This window comes from Argentina silus, assembly GCF_951799395.1.
Source record: "Argentina silus genome assembly, chromosome: 13".
In the NCBI taxonomy this organism is placed as follows: Eukaryota; Metazoa; Chordata; class Actinopteri; order Argentiniformes; family Argentinidae; genus Argentina; species Argentina silus.
Genome location: NC_139667.1, coordinates 12609379 through 12634831, shown reverse-complemented (window position 1 = coordinate 12634831; position 25453 = coordinate 12609379). Strand labels below are relative to the sequence as shown.

At 43.3% G+C, this 25453-nt stretch overlaps 3 protein-coding genes across 5 annotated transcripts; 2 read left to right on the top strand and 1 right to left on the bottom strand.

Annotated features, from left to right (window-relative positions):
• Nucleotides 1–2486: 2486 nt before the first annotated feature.
• On the bottom strand, nucleotides 2487–5104 carry ccdc32 (coiled-coil domain containing 32). Its single transcript, XM_083683027.1, has 4 exons — nucleotides 4979–5104; nucleotides 4401–4672; nucleotides 4065–4221; nucleotides 2487–3522 (listed from the first exon to the last, which is right to left on the bottom strand). The coding sequence occupies exons 2-4, from the start codon at nucleotides 4648–4650 to the stop codon at nucleotides 3333–3335; spliced, it is 597 nt and encodes a 198-aa protein (XP_083539153.1). The 5' UTR covers nucleotides 4651–4672; nucleotides 4979–5104; the 3' UTR covers nucleotides 2487–3332.
• Nucleotides 5105–5222: 118 nt separating this feature from the next.
• pcmtl (l-isoaspartyl protein carboxyl methyltransferase, like) lies at nucleotides 5223–9567 on the top strand. Of its 3 annotated transcripts, none has more exons than XM_083683268.1 (9): nucleotides 5223–5276; nucleotides 5592–5727; nucleotides 5959–6063; nucleotides 6460–6491; nucleotides 6714–6818; nucleotides 7231–7351; nucleotides 7818–7903; nucleotides 8239–8408; nucleotides 8720–9567. In XM_083683268.1, the coding sequence occupies exons 2-9, from the start codon at nucleotides 5610–5612 to the stop codon at nucleotides 8757–8759; spliced, it is 777 nt and encodes a 258-aa protein (XP_083539394.1). In that variant the 5' UTR covers nucleotides 5223–5276; nucleotides 5592–5609; the 3' UTR covers nucleotides 8760–9567. The 3 variants fall into 3 exon arrangements, with proteins under 3 accessions (XP_083539394.1, XP_083539395.1, XP_083539396.1); XM_083683269.1 differs by having other exon boundaries at nucleotides 8684–9567; XM_083683270.1 differs by having other exon boundaries at nucleotides 5248–5276; nucleotides 5669–5727.
• A 385-nt stretch (nucleotides 9568–9952) lies between these two features.
• Nucleotides 9953–12906, top strand: rpusd2 (RNA pseudouridine synthase domain containing 2). Its single transcript, XM_083684151.1, has 3 exons — nucleotides 9953–10736; nucleotides 10899–11195; nucleotides 11620–12906. Exons 1-3 carry the CDS (start codon nucleotides 10272–10274, stop codon nucleotides 12547–12549), a joined length of 1692 nt encoding a protein of 563 aa, XP_083540277.1. The 5' UTR covers nucleotides 9953–10271; the 3' UTR covers nucleotides 12550–12906.
• Nucleotides 12907–25453: the final 12547 nt, after the last annotated feature.

Sequence of the window (25453 nt, the reverse complement as noted above, 5' to 3'; positions counted from 1 at the left end):
CTGAACAGGCTAATTAGTTCATCATCTTCCTGAATGAATAGACTCAGGGTCTCTTCCATAATTAAATTCTTTCAAATGGAATGACCATTAACAATGGACTCATCCCTCTGTGTCCTCCTCTGCTCAGCTCTACCTCTCCTCTCTTTCATTGATGACTATGATTGGCTTTGCATGGATCTCGCCCTGGGAACACTCCAGTACGCACCGGTGCAGGCTGTATTGAGGTCAATGACCTGACCTGAACAAAGAGCTGCATTTTAGCAGGCCAATGACAGTCTTTAAGTCATTCAGACCCCTATCCTTGCTATGGTGGTGAGAGGGAACAGGCATTCGGTTCAAGCCACGGGGAGTGAAAAGTCAACAAGTGCATGTTCAGAGAAATGGGGTTGAGAGAGGATATGGAACGGACGCAGGGGTTGTCAAGCCATACCTGATTGACTTGACTATAGGGACAAGCATGGTGTACGTTCACAGCATTATGCAAATGTTCTTAATTAAATGTAATCAAAATGACGCTCAGCTTTGACGTGCGCTGTCCATATTTGGGTCACAGCTAAACAGATCCCAGAAACAATAGTGTTATTAGAGAAAGAAGGGCAGTTAAATGAGTACATAGCAGGGGAGGCTGGTGGAGGTAGAAATCGGATGATGGGCTCATTGTAATCCACCCTAGTTCTAACCCTAGCTCCAACCCTTACCCTAACTCCAGCCCTAACCCTACCTCAACCAGTCTCTACAGGAATGGAATGGAAATGTGTGTTTGATACCATTTCTCATTCCATCCCATGCATTACAATAAGCCCGTCCTCCGATTTCTACCTTCACCAGCCTCCCCTAGTACATATAGATATGAATCCATTAAGATAAGGATCTCTCTGAGCTTGTGAAAACAGCAGTATGAATCTTACAAAATCTCAATCAATGTTTGTTTTTTTCATTATCTATTATTAACCATTAATAAAACATGAGGATGTGTGATAAGAGAGACAGATGGGAGCTAATGATGAATGGAGGAGTGAAATCATTCATGAAAATTAGGATTCTCTGCAGGAGCATGACGTGTGCTGCACTTGCCTAGTTATTGAAACCAACCATGCAGCTTTTTCACAACAGGAACTGTTACATGTATTATGCATTGATCCAGCATTTCTGTCTGAAAACATCCCTCTTAGATGGACTAGATAGATCATAGGTTTATAATGTGAATTGATGGTTTACTAGGCTGTTGGGGACTCACTTGACAGTATTTGGATCAAAATATAGTTATGCTATTCATAAATAAATGTACATATACACTGTTCAATGATCAGTTGTGTAGCCTATTTGCAATTCAATCATTATTGACAAAAGGCAACTATTACATCATTATTTAATTTATTTTCATTAGGCATTATATGAAATCAAAACTAAAAACAACATGCCTACCTATTTTAGTTGACCAACTTAGATCCGTTGCGAAGTCCTCGTGAGAAACTTGTAGGCTAAACTGTCCGCCCGATCTTATTTGTCTCGTCTTCTGCACATAAGCAATCTCTGTCGCTTTTCTTTCGGCTGTATCCTAAATCAGAGTTTTAACTGAAGATGAGATTGGCCGCCGGTGGGAAAAAATGTTACATCATCAGAAACTTCATTGAGTGGGAAACATCACCCCGAGCCCCAGGTGGCTTGACATTCAGTGTGTGATAATGATCATCTTCAGAAGAGTGCGTCTCATGTCAGACCAGTCATTAAAAAGGTTTAACCTTACTAACGAATTCCTGCCTTCCCTTGATAAAGGTGATGGAGTTTTCGGTCGTGGAGAGTTGTAAACCCTCTAGGCTGCTAGACGTCTCCGTCAAAGATAATTCATGAGTGGCTGGGGGGCGGATTAGAGGGGGACCTCTGACTATTCTGAAGAGCCTGTGAATCGATTCCCAATGAGTAACTAACACAAATTCGATTTCATGCAAATGTTTTATCTAAAAGAAAAAAGAAATGTCTTTGAATTAAATACAACAATCTTCATCATATTTTGAATTAAGATTATTGCAAATTGAATACTAAACTAAACTAAACTAAACTAAATTGGACCAATTGTTGAAGGTCAACTCCATGTGAGCCACACATTGCAATTTTTTTTCTGATTCCAGGTGACGACAGTATAGGCCTACTACAAAGAAAGTGACATTTTAAAACAGTGTCAATGCTTGTACGGTCAATGGTATGGTGTGTACATCCGATTTGGATGGATATATCAGCTTCTGTAGTTGATTAAGGTATCGCACAGGTGCAACAGGTGGCGGCTTTATGTCAAATACATTTCGGCTCAGAGTCACTATGCTGCCACCTAGCGGTGACTATTCCAATGGTTGTGCAAATACTGTATACATGGCATACATTAGTTTGAGAAGAAGGCAAATTTAATATGACATGCTGGCATTTATTGCGTGCTCGCATACTGCAAAACTTTGTAATCTTGCATACTGAAAACGCCTACTAAATAGGTCGCAGTATGAACGTTCGACCACGGCCATGGTAAATGACATCCCAGTTCAGTCCTTATAACAAAACGTTTATTCAAGTTCCTTTCCAGGCTTTGTTTCAAAAGCTTCCTTCATACACATGAACACCTCCTCCTCCTCCTCCTCGCAGACACACATTTCAACAACATTTATGTGGTACATTATGTACACTACTTTATTACAATATACATGTATAATGGTTACTGATTAGCTAATAGCAGTATTGACTTCAGGACACACACAGTATGACGGTTTAGTAATAGTAACCTAATTAATTCAGCTAGTGTTTCTGGGAGATATTTTCCCAACACTAAAATGCTTTTTCTGATTGAATCTCACTATAAAATCGACACAATAATCAAAGTACTTGTAGTTGCATTGTTTGCAATGATATGTCAGAGAGAACGTTCTCCACTACTTGAACATGTATGTGTAACCTAGTGATAATGAAAACAGGAGAAACCAAACCATGTTCCTGTTGAATAATGCATTATGACACAGTATTGTCCTTGTTAAAATGTCTGGACACGTTTCACTGAGGGAGAGTATTACAGTACACACATTGGCTATTTCTCAACTGTATAGGAACACGACTCCTCGCGTCCTCCGTTCGCATCCAACTGAAATTGCATTGGAGGAGAAGATCTAGGTCCCTCCCCTTGCTTATCCTCCTCCAACACGACAACAAAGCGAGTGGAGGAGGAGGAGGAGAGTACTCGAGGAGTCGTGTTCCTCGCAAATGAGAAGAGGCTATTACGTTTTTATAACAGGAGCTGGACCAACAGGAAAAAACATATAAAAAATAAAGTAACGTCCATATTGTCTCATTCATTATTTCTCAGGTGAGTGAGTGTCGTCCTCCTCTGGGTTCTGAGACTCCGCCTCCCTGGCTGCTTCACTCTGTGATTGGTCTGTGGTGGTCGTCTCTCGGATGTGGGATGGCAGCAGCAGATATTCTAGTTCCTCAGCGCTAATGGCGACCTTGTCTGGTACCAGCCAGCGCTTCAGGTGCTCCAGGGCACTGTGAGGGACAGGAAGCTGGTTACTACACGTCCTGCGACAGAGGGGAGACTAGCCTGGGTCCTGTTGTGAATGTTTAGAACCAATAAAACATTCTGTAACATTCTTGAAAAGCAGATTTTATCTCAATAAGACTAACCCGGATAAACAAAGGTTAAAACAAAAAGGTGCCTCTAGTCATCTGCGGTACTTATATCTGCTTATATGACTGTAAATAGCTTAAACATGAAACACAGAGGACTATTTTCCCAGACCCAGATTAAGCAGAGTCTTGGACTATAGACCATGTAAACCTTCATTGAAAGTGAGTGCTTTCTAGTCCAGGGAGAGTAGGCTTCATCTGTGTCTGAGAAATTGCCCCATAGAATGCTCTCTGCCAGTGAAGGCTGGTGGAGGTAGAAATCACAGGATGGGCTCATTGTTATGCATGGAACGGAATAAGGAATGGTATTCAAACATGTGATACCATTCTTCATTCCATTCCATGCATTACAATGATCCTCCGATTTCTACCTCCACCAGCCTCCCCTGCTCTCTGCTCACCTCTGGTCGAAGTCTCCCCCCTCCTGGAAGAGCTCAGAGGTCTGAGTGTCATGGAGGAATCTATCCCAGCATTCCTTCTTGGCCTGAGTTAAGGAGCGTAGCATCTCCCTGGATGTCACCTCACTGGACTGGCCCTTTAGTCTCTTCAGACGGTTCTCTGAAAGATACAAAGTACACCATCTTTAAATATGTGCAGTATGATGTCAACAATGGGAATAGGATCAACAACACAGGCACTGTTCTAATACTTTTCTAATGCATCCTTCCCCTTGACCTCCAAACAGGTCAGTAGACATCATTGGGGATGGAGGGATAGATGGAAGAGTGAAACATTACCTAAACTAGCAATGTAGATGTCAGAGTCTTCCATGGGTTCCCATTTGATTTGTGAAGAACTTAAAGACATTTGGCCATTTGACTGCACTCCAACTTGTGACGACGGCTGGAATGAGTCGTTGAACTGATCATGGTCCCCTTGACCTTCCTCATCCTCCTCCTGCACCAGAGGCTCCGGCAGGCTGGAGCAGATCTCCGACCACAGCTCTCCGCTGGAGCGAGCCTCGTGATTCTCGAAGTCGTCAATCATCCTCGGGCACAATGGCTTATCTCTGTTCAGAGACAGACAGACAGAGAAAGACAGACGTGTGTCAACATCAATCAAAACTGACAAGCCAGCTGTTATGACAACAGCTAGGTCAATGAGGTGGCAGACAGTAAAACTATCCGTTTTTTTTTTTCTGACGAATTAGGAACGAAACATACAGAAAGCATGAATGACGAGCTATACGTCAAAAGCTTAGCTTGCTAGCTAGCTACATAGTTAGCTACAGATATATTATGGTGAGTGAGCGCAATGAATAATAGTCAGTATTAGCATTTTGACTATGGAAAATGTGTCATGTAATGCACCTTACCTTCCAACAAGTAAAGTCAAGTAAATCGTTGAAGCAAGCAGAAAGATTTAACAGCAAAGTTGGCTAGCTAACGGTATCCATTCTAATCTAAGCACAACAAAATCAAACTGGGAAAATCGTTTTCCGTGTTTACAGTGATCTGATTGGATGGCACAATTCATTCTGAGATGTTATTGGTCTTTAGTAGCTGTCTGTTATGTCTTCAGAATGTCATTGGTCACATAGGGTTGTCCTCTGAGTGTACCAGGAAGTGTGTAGTTGTGGGAAATTGTGGAGCTCGATGGTGGTGCTTACCCAGGTATGTTTCAGAATTAGCAAGGGATCTTATTATTGCAGTCACACATTGGTGTGAAACACAGCCTATTAAATAGCCAACACCTGTCAAGACTGGCTTGCTTTGCTGCCATTAGCTAGTAAACCTTTCTCAATTCAGAGGTTAGGAAAACTGAATCTGTGGTTGAACATAATAAACCAACAGTATGATAGGCAATATGATAGGCAGATACATCTGATCAAGTTAGTTAGCTATAGTCAAAAACATTGACAATAAATCAGTCACTGAATGAATCTATGATGGGTACCTTATCCTATCATTTGTCATTGACTGTGTTAGGGAGGTCCAGTGTAAGAGATGCAAGCGGTGTTGCGACTGACACTAGTGGCTGTCCCTATGGGTTTGCTGCTGTCCAGGACCATGGCGTGGGTATCCAGCGGCAAGACACACCCAGAACTCATCAGCCGACTGCGAGGTAGGACCGTAGGATGGAACAGTCTCAGGGCTGGTGGTTTCCTGGACCTGGATGACACCAAATCCTGGACTAAAGCCTAAAGCATTTTCTATGGAGAATCTTTTTTGAGAATCTCCATTAAAAGTGTGATTTAGCCCAGGATTTGGCATAATCAGTGCTTGGGAAACTGCCTTTAAGTTTGTTCTCTTTGACCTTATCAAATATCCTAATGATGTCACCTTTGCTCCACAGAACATGGGGTGATCCGCAGTGATCGGGTGTTTGATGCCATGCTTGCCACAGACAGAGGGATCTACTCCAGAGACTATCCCTACGCAGACTCTCCTCAATCTATAGGTACATTCAAGAACACTACATTTAGAATTGATTAGGTCGACCTAATACCTGTGTAGTAATTACACAAATAACAATACTGTATTAACATTGTTATATCATGATTTAGTAATTGCTTACAGAGCAACATACAGAATTGTGAAAGGTGACTGCAAAAATTACTGCTCACCTCTATCTATTGCGATATTATTATTATTATTATTATTATTATTAATAATAATAATAATAATAATAATACATTTATTTTGTAAAGCTCTTTTCTCAGTACTCCAAGACACTTCACATCCATGGAGAAGACAATCAATAATACAACTAAATAAAGTAATAAAAACAAAAAGTAAAAAAAAAAAGAAAAGAAAAAAGAAGCCAGGTATTCATAGATCTTCTTTGTTTTCATAGGGTACAGGGCGACAATCAGTGCCCCACACATGGTAAGCATCTCAGCACATACCACTGGCTCCACTGTGTGACACGGGCCAAGAGGATATCCTCAAGGTCCAAGGGTGACACTTGGGTTTCCATGTCTCAGACAAGGGCTACCTCATCACAAGAACATGTTTCCAAATCACCTCCACTACAACAGCATGAACTAGTTTGATGTGATATAAGAGTGATTTTGATGTGAATTATGGATGATGTTGTGTTTTCTTTAGCATGCCCATGCTCTGGAGGTGCTGAACGAGAAGCTGACTGACGGGGCATCTGCGTTGGACGTGGGATCAGGAAGTGGCTATCTCACTGCCTGTTTCGCTAGGATGGTACGTTCCAGAATCTAGTCCTACTTGAGGTGTTGTTGAATGTCAATATTGAGCAAAAGAGTTCCTATATACTACAATACTACATACGACTATACTACTCCTGTTATATCCACATAGTCCGTTCTTAGTTAGGAGACCTGCCTCAGATGTATGGTAGCTACCAGGGGATCCTGGAGGAGGCAGAAATCGGAGGGCGTGTTTGATCTCATTCCATGCCATGCATTACAACGAGCCCGTTCTCTGATTTCCACCTCCACCAGCCCTCCCCTGTCTCAGATGTACGATACAGCATCTACTGATGAGCCCATCTTGGCTGTAGCTACATCAGAGGCAGGTTTTCCGGCTACTTCTTCCTTCCCATGTGTTACTGTAATCTCTTCTGATTGCCTCCATGTCCCTGTGTGTCCTGCAGGTAGGACCCTCTGGGAAGGTGGTGGGGATAGAGCACATAGACGAGCTGGTGCAGACGTCTGTGAGGAACGTCCGGGCTGACGACCCAGAGTTGCTCTCCTCAGGACGGATCAGACTCGTCAGTAAGTCACGTGACCTCAAGGCTGTCTCATCAACTTGTGCCAGTAGTAAATGTCTCAGTGTTTCAATGTCCCCACTAGCATATATCACTGCACTGACAATGCATGGCCTACATTCAAGGTTCAAGGTTCAAGACTCTATTGCCATACCAATCGTAGATTGTTCGGAATTTGCTTCGGTGTAGCACGCACGTGAAAACAAGGACAATTCCACACAATAACATCCCTACATACTGTATACACTTAGAAAGGCTTACAAAATATGGTAGACAAATACAATACACAGTATAAAATCTAGATGTAATCTGAGGTAAATAATACTGGCTCAGTCCATAAAGTGACACTGATAAATACAGTAAGATAAGTGTAGTTGGGTTGAGTTCATACTGCCACTGCCTAGTCATCATGAGTGTTTTTTGGCTACATCACAATTGTGTTTAATGACCCATGGTGGGGTTTTCCCCCTCAGGGGGAGACGGGCGGTTGGGCTTCCTAGAGGGAGCTCCGTATGATGCCATTCACGTTGGGGCTGCCGCACCTACACTCCCCAAAGCTGTAAGGACTCTTTTGTTTGATACTTTAAAGAAAAAGTGTTGTTAGAACATTCAGAATAGATTAGAAGAGAATGAGAATGGTCTTGTTCGCACAGTGTGGAAACTTGCCTTTCTGGGCGTTTGCCCAGTAATTCTGAAATGTGGCATTATAAAAGCATCATCGTTATTTATATTACTGGGTGATTGGGGTTTACCGCCCATGGAACAGGGATCCAGTGATATTCTCTCTCTCTGTATGTCTCTTGCTCTCTCTCTTTTTTTTTTTACCCTCTGGCTTTCTCTCTCTCTCTTTTTCTCCCTCTCTCTATCCATCCCTCTGTGTGGTCATGTCCACAGCTCCTGGAGCAGCTGAAGCCTGGAGGGAGGTTGGTTCTGCCCGTAGGTCCTGATGGAGGAAGCCAAGTTCTAGAACAGTATGACAGGCAGAGTGACGGAACCTTCCTCAGGAAAGCCCTCATGGGAGTGGTCTACGTTCCTTTGACTGACAAGCAACACCAGTGGCCTGGGTATGTATAGAAACAGACATAGACCTTGCTGTAGTAAGTGTATAAATGGGGGAAAATATTGTTTATTTGTCAAATAAATTATATTGTTATTGTAAGACCTAACCTCTCATCTATCATCTACATCTATGTGAATTTTATATTTCTGTCACTATAATCTGACTTGAACTGTATTTATCCATGTTAGTCTCCTGTGAGATATACAATCTCTTTTTCACGCTCATCATCACCCATCCGAGTTGATTCTCCTAAGAGCTGCTGTGTGTCTCCTTCCCCAGAGGCGAGCTCTGACTGCAGTGTGGTTGCCCCTGCAGGAGGTGGCGCTGGTGCTGCAGCAGCTCTGGGGTCCTGTAGAACCTCCACCGTCTCCTGCTGCCTAGCAACATGCCAGCAGCAGCAGCCTGCTCTGTGACAGCTTCTCACTCTGCCCAGAGTGGTGTTTTAGAAGAGTGGCGCCAATGAGCTTCACATAGTTCCATATAGCTTTCTGGTTAAACTTCCTAATTTCCTCAAATATTAATATTGATATGTTTTTTTTTCAATATATTATTGATTATTGAACAACCGGTTGCCTGGCAAGATGCTCCGTTGGTGTCACATAAAGTAACTATTTGGCGTTGGCCAATGGAAAATTGACCCGTTCATTGGCTCCACTCTTCCTTATAGAACACTCTGACTGAAACTGGACCGCAGATGATCGTTGTTCGAGTGTGTCAAGGAGGCTTGTCATTGCCAAGGGATTAAAGAGTCTGTGGTCACTTTAAATGGTTCATGTTTTATACATGGAGGAAATGTATTCAGAATTGTATGCCACGTGTTAATATTATAGATTATTTTTCATATTTCTGGCTGAATGTTTGGGATATTCATGCATATCCAAGGTTAATAAGATACACTTGTCATCTTACAAAATGGATATGATATCAGTCTCAATGTTGCCTCTAAGCTGACCATTCATTGCGAGGCTGTCTTGATAAGAAAATTGAACAAATTAATGAATTTATTTCTAATGTTTGTTGTGAATTCAGTTAAATGTAGACCTTTTCCCTCTTATGACCATCTTGTGGTTCTGGAACAGAAGAACAATCCTTTCTAGTTGCACTTTATTTAGAAAAAATAATAGAATACAATAACACCATTGTTTATTAATAAAATTAACCTAATCAAAGTACCAGAGTCTATACAATTATTTACATATGCAACTGTGATGGTTGGGAAGTGGTTTTCAGTGTTTGCAGATGATGTTGCTTTAATCATAGAGGCATAGGTCAGTTCAGTTTAGTGTGAAATCAGAATGAGAAAGCATCAAATTATTTGTATTGAGTACAGAGATTAATTGGGTTTTTACACGATTTGGCTTCCCTCAACATTGGATGCTTTTCAAAGCATCGAGGCATTCTTGCTGTTTGCAGGACATTAGATTACCACATTTACAAAGGCGTTAGGACGGACAACTATACATTGGACTACACTGTGACGTAATCAATGAGCGTCGGTTTCACTGCAAAGACCTTTTTTCAATGACTGACCCACGGGGAGATGCATGTGAGTGTTTTCAGAGTATCTTATTTATCTTTAACCGGACAAATTGTGGTTATAAAGAGTACCCCTGAGCAAGCTTTAGAATCGCTCTTGAATTTGGTTTTACGTTATTTCAAGAAAAATTTGTCTATTCGCCAAGTCATTCAATCGGACAGGAGAGAAATAGCTGTGTGTCTCAGACGCTGTGAATGTGCTATATTGACAACTGGTAAAAATGAGAGAGACGCGATCTGCGAACTGACACAAGAACACGTTGCACTTAATCATACAGTAACCGCGATCTCTTCGGGCCTAAGGTTTCATCAACATCACACAGCGCATGCAATGGAGTCCAGTAAATTGACTGGGGCCTCAGAGGCAAACTCCCCCGAGACAGCTATCCTTAGCACTGACAACGACGCGAAAGAACCGTGCAAACGTAAAAACGAAGACGTGGAGGACCAGGAGAAAAGCACCCGAGGAAAGAGACGGAGAGGAGGTGGTGGGAAGAACCAACGTCCGGGAGAGAGATACATCCCCCCTCCTCAGAAACGAAACCCTGGGGTTAGCTTCAGCCAGGAGCACTTTGATGAGACCACTTACTACTTTGAGGATGGTTTGCGCAAAGTGCGCCCGTACTACTTTGACTTCAAAACGTACTGCAAGGGTCGGTGGATTGGGAAAAGTCTACTTGAGGTCTTCAGTAGTGAATTCCGGGCTGAGCCTTTGGAGTATTACAAAGAGGCTGCCAAGATTGGACGCATCCGACTCAACGAGACGCCTGTTGATGACCTCACCATAACGCTCAGGGTTAGTTAAATTGTGCTCCAATATGCAACACACTACTACTGGTATGCTGGTGTGGATAGTAGAACTTAAATAAGACAGTCCTAATACTGAATGTGGGCTATGACAATAATTTTTGGCTTTTGCAAAAAAACAACAACAATTATTTCTTGCTTTTCCCTTCAGAACAACGACCACATGCGAAACACTGTGCATCGCCACGAGCCACCTGTGATTGGACAGCCCCTGGAGATTCTGGAGGACAACGGGGAGGTGTTGGTTGTTGACAAGCCCGCCTCGATGCCCGTTCATCCCTGCGGACGCTTCCGCCACAACACGGTCATCTTTATCCTGGGGAAGGAGCGAGGCGTCTGTGGTCTCCACACCGTCCACCGCCTGGACCGCCTCACCTCTGGGGTGCTGCTCTTCGCTCGGACATTAGAAGTGTCCCAGAAGCTGGACCAGCTGGTGCGAAACAGACAGGTGAGACTAACACACAGTTCTTCTTATGTTCTTCTCCTTACTCTTTGGAACACTCTCCCAAACCACATCATAGAATCCAGCACGCTCTTCAAAATAAATGCATTATTATTATTATTATTATTATGAAGCAATAATGAACATTTGGATCCATATCAGGGGAGGCTGGTGTGGAGGCCGAGAAATCGGAGGACGGGCTCATTCTTATGCATGGAATGGAATCAAACACGTGTTTGAAACCATCCATGCATTACAATAAGCCCATCCTCTGAATTTTTACCTCAACCAGACTCCACTGATCCATGTACTCCTCATGGAAAACCTGGTTACATCAAGCATTCTAGATTAACCTCCTCTGTGTGGTCTCTGTATCATCTCAGTGACACTGTGACAAATATATTTATGATGCGTCTTCCCCCTCTTCCAGCTTGAAAAGGAGTACGTATGTCGGGTGGAGGGGGAGTTCCCTGAGGGCGAGCTGGTCTGTGAGGAGCCCATCCTGGTGGTCTCCTTCAAGGTGGGCTTGTGCAGGGTGCACCCCAAAGGCAAGGCCTGTCGCACCGTGTTCCAGAGACTCAATTACAATGGCCACTCCAGCGTGGTCCGCTGCCTCCCCGTCACTGGACGCACCCACCAGATCCGGGTCCACCTCCAGTTCCTGGGCTTCCCCATCCTCAACGACCCCATCTACGGCTCATCTGCCTGGGGGCCCGACAGGGCAAAGGGTGGCCTGGTGGGGATTAGTGATGAGGAGCTGCTCAATGCTCTGCTGGAGGAACATCGTTCCAAGGAGAGTCTTCACATCCTGGACATGCCTGATGACGCTGTCATGGGCAAGGCTGGGGCGGGGGTTGGTGCTGGTGTCAATGGCAAGGAGGCACAGTGTGTCAGTTCAACTAGTGTCCCCACATCTGATGTAACTGCAGGGTGTTCTGAAACAGGGAAGGGTGTGTGCAGCGCCTCAAAGAAACCAGAGATGTCCCCACAGGACTGTACTTCTATCTGTAAACTGAGTGAGGTAGAACACAGAGCAGCCCAGGGCCACAGCAGTGCAGACAGTTGTCCCACGCAGGACTCAAGCCCTAGTGGTGATTCGACTGGGAAACTACAATCACCAGGACCTGTGATCACCAGCACCAGGATGTCAAAAGATTTAAATGTGGAACAAACTGAGTCTAAAGACGTGGCTGCTTCTAATGTTAGAGACCCTCTGTGTGGCGAGTGTAAGATGGTGAGACCGGACCCCACAGCTAAGGAGCTGATTATGTACCTCCATGCTCTACGCTATAAAGGACCAGACTTTGAATATTCATCCCGCCTTCCTGACTGGGCTAAAGATGATTGGGTTGAGGATTGAGGCAGTAGTGTTCACTGATTCAACACAACTAGAGAGGAACATGTATGATGTACAAATTGTATTTGATCAGAGGGCAGAAAAAGTGGCCAAAAATGATGCAATGTGTCACATTCACATTTGTAGTGTGTCATGGAAGTGACCGTTTCTGGCTTTAAATGCATTGTATTAAAGAAACAACATGCTCACTCCAAAAATGTACACAAAAGTACTGTTTAGGTGCTAAATCTTGGTGGAATATATTTTTTAATTTGCATTGATTGCTTTATAACCATCATTTGATTGTGAATTCAGTGACTCAGAATACATGATTTTCCCTTTGAATTGTGCTTTGGATGGAATAAAATATGTTCTCCATTGGACAAAGTCTTGCTTGAGCACTTAAGAAGATATGTTTCCATTAGAAATCTTAATTTTATTTAAATAAATTTCGTATGAAATAAGGCTTAAAAAAAAAAAATAGTCTTTCCCCGATTTACCCAATATTTATATTTTTGTTGGACTAAGATATAAGTGGACGGGGGCTAACAAAACGTCAGGGGGAAAAAAAACAGTTTCAGCCCCAAAATATCATGGCTACTCAAATAAAACAATAAAACTACCGCACATTTGGAAAATCTCTACCTTGAATTGGTTTAACAACACAACTTTTAGTATGGCTAAGACGTTTCGCAGTTGAAATTACAGTGTCTATTCAGTTCGAAAAGTATCATCTAAGCTAGCAATATTTCTCAGACTGGCTACCCAGGCAAGCAAACGGTTGCCTGGCAACTTGCTCCATAGGTTTGCGTGAAGGAACTGTTTTAGTCTCCATAAGCGTTAGCCAATAGAAAATGTGCCCCTTAATTTACGCCACTATTCTATTATACCACTCTGGTTGCAACCTTCAATTTTTTAAAAACCCTTTCTTGAAATGTCATGAATTTATCTAAAGCAGTTATTTGAACGTATTGTTATGCGTGTACCAGTCGTCACTTTGTATCAGGCCACGTTAAATGTTATTAGATCTGTCAGGCGACAAAGTAGGATTCAACCGACCTCTATGAATCAGCTGTGAATATGCCTTGCTAAACGCAGCACTGTTAGTTCAATTAGAAAAACTGGTGAAAATGATTCGTCCGGTGGAATTCAATTGGCCAGACAGTTATTGTTAGTCCTACTAAATAAGCTAGAGAGGACCCAATATAATGTCGGTGAATCACGTATTATAGCTTTCAACGTATCTTAAGAATGGCGCGTGAAGTAAAACATCACGATAGTTTACATCCATCCGTAGTTTTTCTTCTGCTATGTTCCTTGTCAGTCCGTTTTCAATGTATTGGCTTTAAAATAATTAAGCCAGGAGTCGAACAAAATGCAACCGAAGGTGACTCTATAGGCGTCAGCGCAGGTAGGATTCTGTTTGGAGGACAGGAGTTCCAATCGGGACAAGAGGGCTCAAAACACATAGCCAAATCAAGGAATGGATCTCTCCAAGATGACGCCCATTATCAAGCGGATTCTACAGGTGAGAACTTAGTTGATTGTGATGGAAATATTTCAGTGAACAACAATAAACGATGTTTGGTCTCAGTTGAGAGTTTTAATGCATATAGAAAGTATTATACAACGATGGTCAGCTGGATCAGCATTCCTTCAGCAACAGTGTGGATTCAGATACTGATGCTGAGGAGAGGACCGTCCTTAACTCCAATGCTTGTACGTCATAGATCTAGGGGTAAACATATCTTGCACCTGTTTGCTGATAAAGAAGCGTAGGCGTTGTGAGCCACTCTTAAACCTCAGCCTGCAGTTAGGAGTGTTCCAAGGTCACACTGTCTATTGTATGACAGAAGAAGCAGTCGGCTTTGATTCTTCCTCAGTCACAGAATGGAAAATAACAAAGTACATTAGGTCACAACACATGTCATAAGACTTAAGCCAAATAGTACAACCTTTTTTTGCCATTACAGTATGCCAATAATTCTTCATGTGAACATCCATCTCTGGAAGTGCTTGAGCTATTGCATTGCTTAAGTGGATAATAGGGTGATGCCCATTGCAGAAACCTTTTAATTTCTAATATTTTATCAAATGCCTCTTGACAGGGTTGTTGCTGGGGCCCACACAGGATTCCAGCTATGCTGAGGCAGCATGGAGGCGCATGGGATCATCCTTACAGTGTAATAGAGACAGAATGAAACTTAGACTTACAGGACCTGGAGCTTCCTATTTGCAGTTTGACCAAGGTAAAGTAACTGGGAACCTGTATGAATTTACTTACAAGATTGAATGGAGTAAATCTCTCTCCATGATTTGAAAGCATGTCCTGTGCAGATTATTGACTACATGGTTCATTTCTACCCTGTCATAGGAAGTGTGCCCCCTAACTGTGGCTACTCCATGTTGAGGAACCCCCTTGGCCTAGTTTTGAATGCACCCTATGGTGGCTGCAATATGATGCAAGAGGTACATTTCAAGTGCTTGCTTGGCTTGTTTAATTGGCACAGTAACTTGCATAGTATGTTAATGTTTTCAACAATGCCTGCTTAACCTACTGATGTCAGTGAGTTTATTTGTTGGCCTACCTCCAAACCAAGTTGTTTCCTGGATGTCATTCCTGTTTCTGAAGAGCTCTGATCCAAGTGTTTCTCATTTCAGAATGGTGATTTTGTTCTACCAATGCATTGGCAAGGCAATCCAGTGACACTTTCCTGCCCCATCCCTCCAACTCCTGCTGCCACTACAACTGAGCCACCTGCTCAGGATACTGGCTCCACTACAACTGGGGGACCACAGATATTTCCTCCACTTCCTCCTTATCCCTGGTACATGATTCCACCTGCTCAGGATACTGCCTCCACTACAACTGAGGCACCACAGGGATTTCCTCCTTATCCCTGGTACATGATTCCACCTGCTCAGGATACTGCCTCCACTACAACTGAGGCACCACAGGGATTTCCTCCTTATCCCTGGTACATGATTCCACCTGCTCAGGATACTGCCTCCACTACAACTGAGGCACCACAGGGATTTCCTCCTTATCCCTGGTACATGATTCCACCTGGTCAGGATACTGCTTCCACTACAACTGAGGCACCACAGGGATTTCCTCCTTATCCCTGGTACATGATTCCACCTGGTCAGGATACTGCTTCCACTACCCCTGGTCCAACTGAGGGACCACAGAGATTTCCTCCTTATCCCTGGTACATGATTCCACCTGCTCAGGATACTGCCTCCACTACAACTGAGGCACCACAGGGATTTCCTCCACTTCCTCCTTATCCCTGGTACATGTTTCCACCTGGTCAGGATATTGCCACCACAACCCCTGAACCAACCACTACACCCAAGCCTACAATGGAGGGACCGCCTATGTTGCCACCTCATCAGGTTTATGCTCCTTGGTGGGGTTAACCCTCTTTTCAGCACTTGGGTCCCCATTGTGCCTAGGTTCCAGTTAAACTAAAACTAATTTGTAGTTTGAACCCCTAAGGAACTAACTGTATTTTAGCATCACTACATCTCAGTTATGTAAATGGCCTGATTCTGTTTCCAGTGACATTGCTTTACCATGATTGTCTGTTCACAAGATGCACGCTAATTTGTTGGCCCTGTTCCTTACTGTCTTCTAGAGGGGAGAGATGAAGTGTCCTTATGCAACATTGATCAATAAAGTGGTGTTTTACTGAGTTCTGTGTTTTACTTTGTTAACAAACAATTCAGAAACTGTCTTAAAATATTCAATTTGTCATGGGAAAGAAAAGTGCATCAGTTAACAAGTGAACACAGCCCTAGGCTCTAAGAATGATCACATTGCCTGATCAAGCAGCAATGGTGCTTTAAATGTGGCATCAGATTAGCAGCAGCTGAGTCTTTGGACAGTGTTAGAGACCATCTGTAAGATGGTGAGACCAGACCACACAACTAAAGAGCTGATTCTGTACCTCTATGCTATAAAGGACCAGACTCACTATTCAACCTGTCTTCTTGACTGGGCTAAAGATGATTACGTTGAGGACTGAGGCGGTCTTGAGTAGGCACTGATTCTACATGACTAGAGAGGAACATGTATGCTGTACAAATTGTGTTCAGAGGGCAGAAAAAGTGGCCAAAATGATGCCATTTCACATTTGTAGTGTCATGGAAGTGAGTTTCTGGTGTTAAATGCATTTGAATTAAAGAAATGACATGCTCATTCCAGAAATACTCAAAAGCACTGTTCAGGGGCTAAATTCTTGTGGACTATCTTTTTTATCTTTTTATTTGCTTTGATCACTTTAACCATAATTCAATTGAATTCAGTGACTCAGAATACATGATATTCCCTCTGAATTGTGTTTTGAGAAAAATAAAACTATTGAAATTGCATTCATTTATCTAAAGCAGGTTATTTCAATATATCATTATGCTTGTAGCAGTCGTCACTTTATATAAGGCCATGTTAAATTTGATTAGATCCATCAGACTACTGCAATGTGGGATTCATCCTCAGAATCACCTTGCTAATCACTGTGAATCACCTTGTTAAACACAGCTCTGTCAGTTCTATTAAGAAAACAGGTGAAAATGATTAGTCGGGTGGAATTAGATTGGCCAGACAGTTATTGTTAGTCCTACCAACTATGTGAGGACCCAATATAATGAATCACATATTCTGACAGGGCAATACTTGCAACGTGTGTTAAGAATGGCGCGTGAAGTAGAACATCACAATATTCTCCATCCATCCATGGTTTTTCTTCTGCTATGTTCGTTGTTGGTCCATTTTCAGTGTATTGGCTTTGAAATAATTAACGAAGGAGTCAAACGAAATGCAAACAAAGGTGACTCGACAAGCATCAGAGCAGGTAGGATTCTGTTTGGAGGACGGGAGTTCCAATCAAGGCAAGAGGACTCCAACCACATTGCCAAATCAAGGAGTGGATATCCCCAAGATGATGCCGATTATCAAGCAGATTATGCAGGTAAGAACTGTTGAAGCCGATCATTGGTCAATGTAGCCGACACTGAAGGGTGACATCTCAACCAAAACAGGAATAGTTGATATGGAAATAATTATTCATATGCGAACATCCATCTCCCTGATAGAAGTGCTTCAGCTATTGCATTGGTTAAGTGGATAATAGGATGTTGCCCATTGTGAACCATTTTATTTCTAATATTTTACCATTTGCCTCCTAACAGGATGGCTGATGAACGGGCTCAGGCAGGATCCAAGCTCCCCAGAGGCAGCATGGAGGTGCATGCAACCATTCTTGCAGTGTGATGGAGATGGAATGAAGTTTAGAGCTACAGGATCTGGAGCTGCATATTTGCAGCTGGACCAGGGTAAAGTAACTTGGAACCTGTATATAAATTTACTTTGAATTTACTTTGTCCTGTGCAGATTATTGACTGCACGCTTGCATTTCTACCCTGTCATAGGAAGTGCAACCCCGGTTCTGCTGACCCAGGTGCCCCCTAACTGTGGCTACTCCATGTTGAGGAACTCCTTTGGCCTAGTTTTGATTGCATCCTATGGTGGCTGCAATATGATGCAAGAGGTACATTTCAGAGGCTTGTTTGAAATTGGTTAATTGGCTGGTAACAAACATCCTATGCAAGTTTTCAGCAATACCTGATTAACCTACTGATGTCAGTGTTGATTTGGTTTTACCATTAAATGTTCCTCAATGGCTATAACTACCTGTCCAAACCAAGTTGTTTCCTGGATGTTATTCCTGTTTCTGAAGAGCTCTGATCCAAGTGTTTCTCATTTCAGAATGGTGATTTTGTTCTACCAATGCATTGGCAAGGCTATCCAGTGACACTTTCCTGCCCCATCCCTCCTTCAATTCCTGCTGCCGCTACCCCTGAACCAACCACGACCCCTGAACCAACCACGACCCCTGAACCAACCACGACCCCTGAACCAACCACTACAGCCGAGCCGTCAGCCAAGGGACCGCATGGATATCCTCAATTTCCTCCTCACCCCTGGTACACGTTCCCACCTGCTCAGGATACTGCCTCCACAACCCCTGAGCTGACCACGACCCCTGAACCAACCACAACCGAGCCTTCAAGAATGGGATCGTATGGCTATTCTCCAATTCCTCCCTACCCCTGGAATAAGTTCCCACCTGCTCAGGATACTGCCTCCACGACCCCTGAACCAACCACTACCCCTGAACCAACCACTACAACCAAGCCTTCAGCAATGGGACCGCATGGATATCCTCAATTTCCTCCTTACCCCTGGTACACGTTCCCACCTGCTCAGGATACTGCCTCCACGACCCCTGAACCAACCACTACCCCTGAACCAACCACTACAACCAAGCCTTCAGCAATGGGACCGCATGGATATCCTCAATTTCCTCCTTACCCCTGGTACACGTTCCCACCTGCTCAGGATACTGCCTCCACGACCCCTGAACCAACCACTACCCCTGAACCAACCACTACAACCAAGCCTTCAGCAATGGGACCGCATGGATATCCTCAATTTCCTCCTTACCCCTGGTACACGTTCCCACCTGCTCAGGATACTGCCTCCACGACCCCTGAACCAACCACTACCCCTGAACCAACCACTACAACCAAGCCTTCAGCAATGGGACCGCATGGATATCCTCAATTTCCTCCTTACCCCTGGTACACGTTCCCACCTGCTCAGGATACTGCCTCCACGACCCCTGAACCAACCACTACCCCTGAACCAACCACTACAACCAAGCCTTCAGCAATGGGACCGCATGGATATCCTCAATTTCCTCCTTACCCCTGGTACACGTTCCCACCTGCTCAGGATACTGCCTCCACGACCCCTGAACCAACCACTACCCCTGAACCAACCACTACAACCAAGCCTTCAGCAATGGGACCGCATGGATATCCTCAATTTCCTCCTTACCCCTGGTACACGTTCCCACCTGCTCAGGATACTGCCTCCACGACCCCTGAACCAACCACTACCCCTGAACCAACCACTACAACCAAGCCTTCAGCAATGGGACCGCATGGATATCCTCAATTTCCTCCTTACCCCTGGTACACGTTCCCACCTGCTCAGGATACTGCCTCCACGACCCCTGAACCAACCACTACCCCTGAACCAACCACTACAACCAAGCCTTCAGCAATGGGACCGCATGGATATCCTCAATTTCCTCCTTACCCCTGGTACACGTTCCCACCTGCTCAGGATACTGCCTCCACGACCCCTGAACCAACCACTACAGCCGAGCCGTCAGCCAAGGGACCGCATGGATATCCTCAATTTCCTCCCCCCTGGTACACGTTCCCACCTGCTCAGGATACTGCCTCCACGACCCCTGAACCAACCACTACAGCCGAGCCGTCAGCCAAGGGACCGCATGGATATCCTCAATTTCCTCCTCACCCCTGGTACACGTTCCCACCTGCTCAGGATACTGCCTCCACGACCCCTGAACCAACCACTACAGCCGAGCCGTCAGCCAAGGGACCGCATGGATATCCTCAATTTCCTCACCCCTGGTACACATTCCCACCTCCTCAGGATACTGCCTCCACGACCCCTGAACCAACCACTACAGCCGAGCCGTCAGCCAAGGGACCGCATGGATATCCTCAATTTCCTCACCCCTGGTACACATTCCCACCTCCTCAGGATACTGCCTCCACGACCCCTGAACCAACCACTACAGCCGAGCCGTCAGCCAAGGGACCGCATGGATATCCTCAATTTCCTCACCCCTGGTACACATTCCCACCTCCTCAGGATACTGCCTCCACGACCCCTGAACCAACCACTACAACCGAGCCGTCAGCAAAGGGACCGCATGGATATCCTCAATTTCCTCCTCACCCCTGGTACACGTTCCCACCTGCTCAGGATACTGCCTCCACGACCCCTGAACCAACCACTACAGCCGAGCCGTCAGCAAAGGGACCGCATGGATATCCTCAATTTCCTCCCCCCTGGTACACGTTCCCACCTGCTCAGGATACTGCCTCCACGACCCCTGAACCAACCACTACAGCCGAGCCGTCAGCAAAGGGACCGCATGGATATCCTCAATTTCCTCCTTACCCTTGGTACATGTTCCCACCTGCTCAGGATACTGCCTCCACGACCCCTGAACCAACCACTACAACCTAGCCTACCACAGTGGGACCGCAGATGTTGCCTCCTCATAAACATTTTCTTCCTTGGTCGGGTTAACCCTCTTTTTAGCACTTGGATCCCCATTGAACTGGAATCCAGACCCAACAAGTACTTTGAGCTGGTAAGAAACATCTTACCGCTACTTGACCATTTACATGAATGGAGACAGATTGTTTCCAGTTGTCTATTCAAAAGATGCATGTTCCTTTTTGCCCTGTGCCTTACTGTCTTCTTAGAGGGGAGAGTGTCATTGTGCAACATTGATCAATAAAGCAGTGTTTTACTGAGTTTGGTGTTCTCCTGTTTGCTCAAGGTTTAGAAATACTTTTTTTTTTCGTAACCTTTATTATTTATTAAAATTTCTCAAATCATGAGAATGAAAAGTGCGACTTACAATGGGATCCTTTCCTGTTACAGTTCTCTGCTCCCCTGACTGCGGGGTCATTAACTCATTTTTAATTTAATCTGACAATTAACTCGGGTGATTCTTCAAGCTTTGGAAGGCAGCCTGTGTGCTCCCTTTCCATAAGGGTGGTGATCCCTCTGACCTAGATGTTTGTCCAGTATTGAAGCTATCCTGCCTTTCTAAAGTATCCTGGTCAACCTGCAGTTAAGAACAATTTTAACTTCCCATTTATATTTTAAATGTGCACCCATCTGGCTTCAGACCAGGACATGGCACAATAGAAAGTTTGTGAATCCTACAGGGATGGTCGTTATTTTTGTATAAAATATTACAATTAACTTAAAATCTTTATCTAATCCCCAACTTGTAATAAAGACATTCCAAATAAAGGACAAACAAACCTTCATTTTTTATTTAACAAAAACTCAGATTTCATGTGTGCAAAAATGAGAACCTCTTCAGTCAATAGCTTGTGGCACCTCCATTAGCAGCGATAACTTGGAGTAAATGTCTTGTATAGCCACTAATCAGTTTCTGACATCTGTTTTTTGCCCACTCCTCCTTTATAAAACTCAGCCATTTGAATGAGGTTTGAGGGGTGTCTGGTATGAACTGTCTGCTTCAGGTCCTGCCACAGCACCATGATTGGATTTGTCAGAAATTTGACTTGGCCAGTCCAAAACACAAATCTTCTTTCTCCTGAGCCATTCTTTGGTAGATTTCCTTGAATGCTTTGGGTCATTGTCTTGTTGGAAGACCCATTTTCAGCCTGTCTTTACCTTGACTCAAGAATCTCCTGGTATACTTCAGAATTCATGATTCCCTTAATGATGTGGAGTTGTCCAGGTCCAGAGGAGGAAAAGCAGCCCCAGATCTTGACATTCCTACCACCATGCTTGACTGCTGGGATGAGGTTCTTTTGGTGGTAGGCAATGTTGGGTTTTCACCAAACTTAGTGGTTTTGGTTGCGACCAAAAAGGTAAATTTTGGACTCATCTGTCCAGAGAGCAGACTTCCAGAAACCTTCAGGCTTGTCCAGGTGGTCTCTGGCAAAGTTAAGACGGGCAGTTTGGTTCTTTTTTGACAGCAGAGGCTTCTTCCTAGCAACCCAATTAATACCATTTCGAGTCAGTGTTCTTATTGTTGAAGCATGCACAGTTACCTGAGATGCAGCAAGGGAGGTCTGCAAATCTCTAGATGTTATGTTTGGGTTGGCTTTCACCTGATTTATTATTTTTCTTGGGGATATTTTGGAAGGGTGTCCACTTCTAGGCTAGTTGCTGTCATGTTAAATGCTCTCCATTTGTAAATTATTTGCCTCACAGTGGAATGATGGAGCTCAAATCTTGAGATGATTTTATAGCCTTCCCCAGACTGATATGCTCTCACTACCCTCTTCCTGTGATCTCCTTTCCTCTCGGCATGGTGTGTTTTGCATTCACCTGTATGGGTAACATAAAACTGACCAGGTTTCTTATCTCTATATATCAGAGTCCCGCCCAAACTCTTTCCTAAAGATCTCTCCTTTCATTGGTTCATTTGGTACCCAATTATTTACCCACCTGATTCTACTTACCTACTTGATTTAACCAATGCAACTTGGGAGTTATTTTTGCACCTGCACTAATTTCTTTATAATTTAGTTTTTCTACTACACGCATGATTTCCTCTAAACCGACATATGGAATTTGTAAATTTAAACTTATGTCAGATAAAAAAGACTGGTTCTGATTAAATAAAGATTTCATGGTAAAAACAAAAAAAAAATCTATAATTGCACAAGGGGTTCACATACTTTCAAGCAGCACTGTATCAGCTACTACACTTGTTTTAGATGTTAAGTTGCCTAGACCGAAAAAATCATTGTGCTGCCTTATTCATAGACCACTCCAAGGCTTTTGATATGGTCAACCATTACCTACTTAACCTCTGGATATCTGAAATGTGACTTGACCAAGCTTCATATAAATGGTTTGAAAACTATTTAATGGATAGAACGCAATGTCTATTTTCTGGTGTCAAGTCCGGATTACTGGATATAACAAAGGGTGTCCCACAAGGCTTGATTCTTGGTCTTATCCTTTTTACTATTTATATAAATAATATTGGGTCTTCTGTACAAAACCCTAACCTCCATTTGTATGCCGATGATGCTGTCAAATTATGTTGCCCCTACAGTTGAACAGGCTTTTTTTTGAGCTTCAGGTAGTGATGGGCAAATGAAGCTTTTGTGAAGCACTGAACCACTTGAGCCAATTGTTTCGAAAATGGGTTCATTACTCGAAGCTTCAGTTACAGTGACCTCTCCTGGCGAAGTGCAAGGCTGCAGTCAAATTAGGCAGGCTAGTTGGTGGACAGGAGGCTTTTAATTACATGCACCCACGAACACACACCTCAATGAGCAGTGTTGGAGAAACTACTTTACTTTTGTAGAAAAGATCTTTTGTTCTGAAGCATCTTTGCTTTGATCACCCTTGGATTTAAAGTATTGTAACGACCCTATGAAAGGCCCGTTAGCAACTCCCCCAAGGGAGTTACCTCTCTTGGTGTTGTGGCTAGCGCGGCCGGTTTGTAAGCGAAAGATTGCGAGTTCAATACCCGCTTAAGGCAAGCTGCTCTATCCCGCCGTTCGCTTCAGTATCTTTGCTTTGATGAAATTCTTTGATGCACACACACACTAAGACTGAATATCATGTTCTATTTACAAATAAAGATTGATGAATGTGTGTATTGTGTTATTGAGGAGAGAGTGCTAGGGAAAATATGGCATAGGTTGGGTGTGTTTGTGTAACTATGGCAGGGGGTGATTATGTGGGATGGGGAACACTCAAAGATTACAAGAAGAACACTCAGAGAATACAAACGCAATACAAACAACTCAACAGCAACAACGCACCTACTACGACAATCCACAAATTGTGCATTGTTTAGAGCGGTTATAAAGTGTTGAGGCACTCAAATTCAAAACTGTCGCAACCTATCACCTGTCAGAATCGAGACGAGGCAGTGCCAGTGAATCACCTGATTGGACCGCGAACCAGTCAGGTGATTCATTCAGGCAACGAAGCAGTTGCTGCTTCGGACGTCATATGTCACATGATTTTTTTCGCACCAAAGCAAGCTTTGAAGCAGTGGTTCGATGGAATTGTTGTTCACTGTTTGAAGCACGTATCGAAGCTTCAGTGTCGCACTGCCATCACTAGCTTCAGGCTGCATTTAACGCTCTTCAGAAAGCCCTTGTTAAATTGAAATTAATGCAATTAATTTTCCCGATCACAGAAAAATGTGTCTTATGACTAATGAATATGTACTTTGGGTGGTGCCCCAATTGAGTGAGTTCCTCATTATAAATACCTGGGCATCTATACTGACCTTTCTTTTAAATTACATAAAAAAACATTGACTTAAGAAAGTTAGAATCAGGCTCTGCCTACTTTATAGGAACAAGTCCTGCCTCTTTTACGAAAGTGAGAAACGGATATTCCAAGTGACAATTTTACTTGTGATTGACTATGGTGCTCCCACTAGCACATTAAAATCCTTTGATGCTATATATCACAGTGCACTCTGGTTTATAACCAGCAACATGTATACCACACATCATTGTACTCTATACCAGAATGTGGGTTTGAGTTTCCCTTACTTACTTTTGTTTATAAAGCACTTCTCCAGAAACCAGCATTATACCTAACCCTACTTTTGAATTGGAGGCCTTGAGGAGGAACTAAAGCTGGATTCATTGATCACTTTAGGACAATTCAAGAGAATGTTAGTGGATTTATTAATTGAAAATGTTAACTGTTTTTAATCTAGGTTGTGTTTGTCTTGAGTTTATTATTATATTATAACATTATCATTGTTCTTTTCTTTTTTTCCATTCATTCTTTTATAGATTTACAAAAAAAAACGAAATATTGTGTCATTGTCTGTTTCTTTTATCCACATGTACCTTACAGGGCTCTTCTGTAAGAGACTCAGGTCTCAGTAAGATTTCTGTATAAATAAAGGATAAAAAGGGTTAGCAACGTTTTTGCGCTGTGCTTCTCATATGAAATAAACATGAATTTCATTTTATAGAAATTCAGACTTTTTATGTTAACAGTTAACTGACCTTGAATAAAATTAAACCCCATTCTGCAGGAAAAATACACTTTATTTTTGACTTTCCACCATGTTAAAAAAACAAAAAACAATATACATAAACATTAGCTCAAATGTAATAGTGGTTGCAACCTTCTTCCAGTTTTTCTGGTCTTAAAAAGCCTAGAATGAAGTTCATTCTTTTTTCTAAGGCAGGTTTTTTTTTATAGAGTGACTAAAGTGAACGCTCATTCAAGACTTGTAATCACAGTCAGCTGATAATAAAACACTTCTTTCAGTGA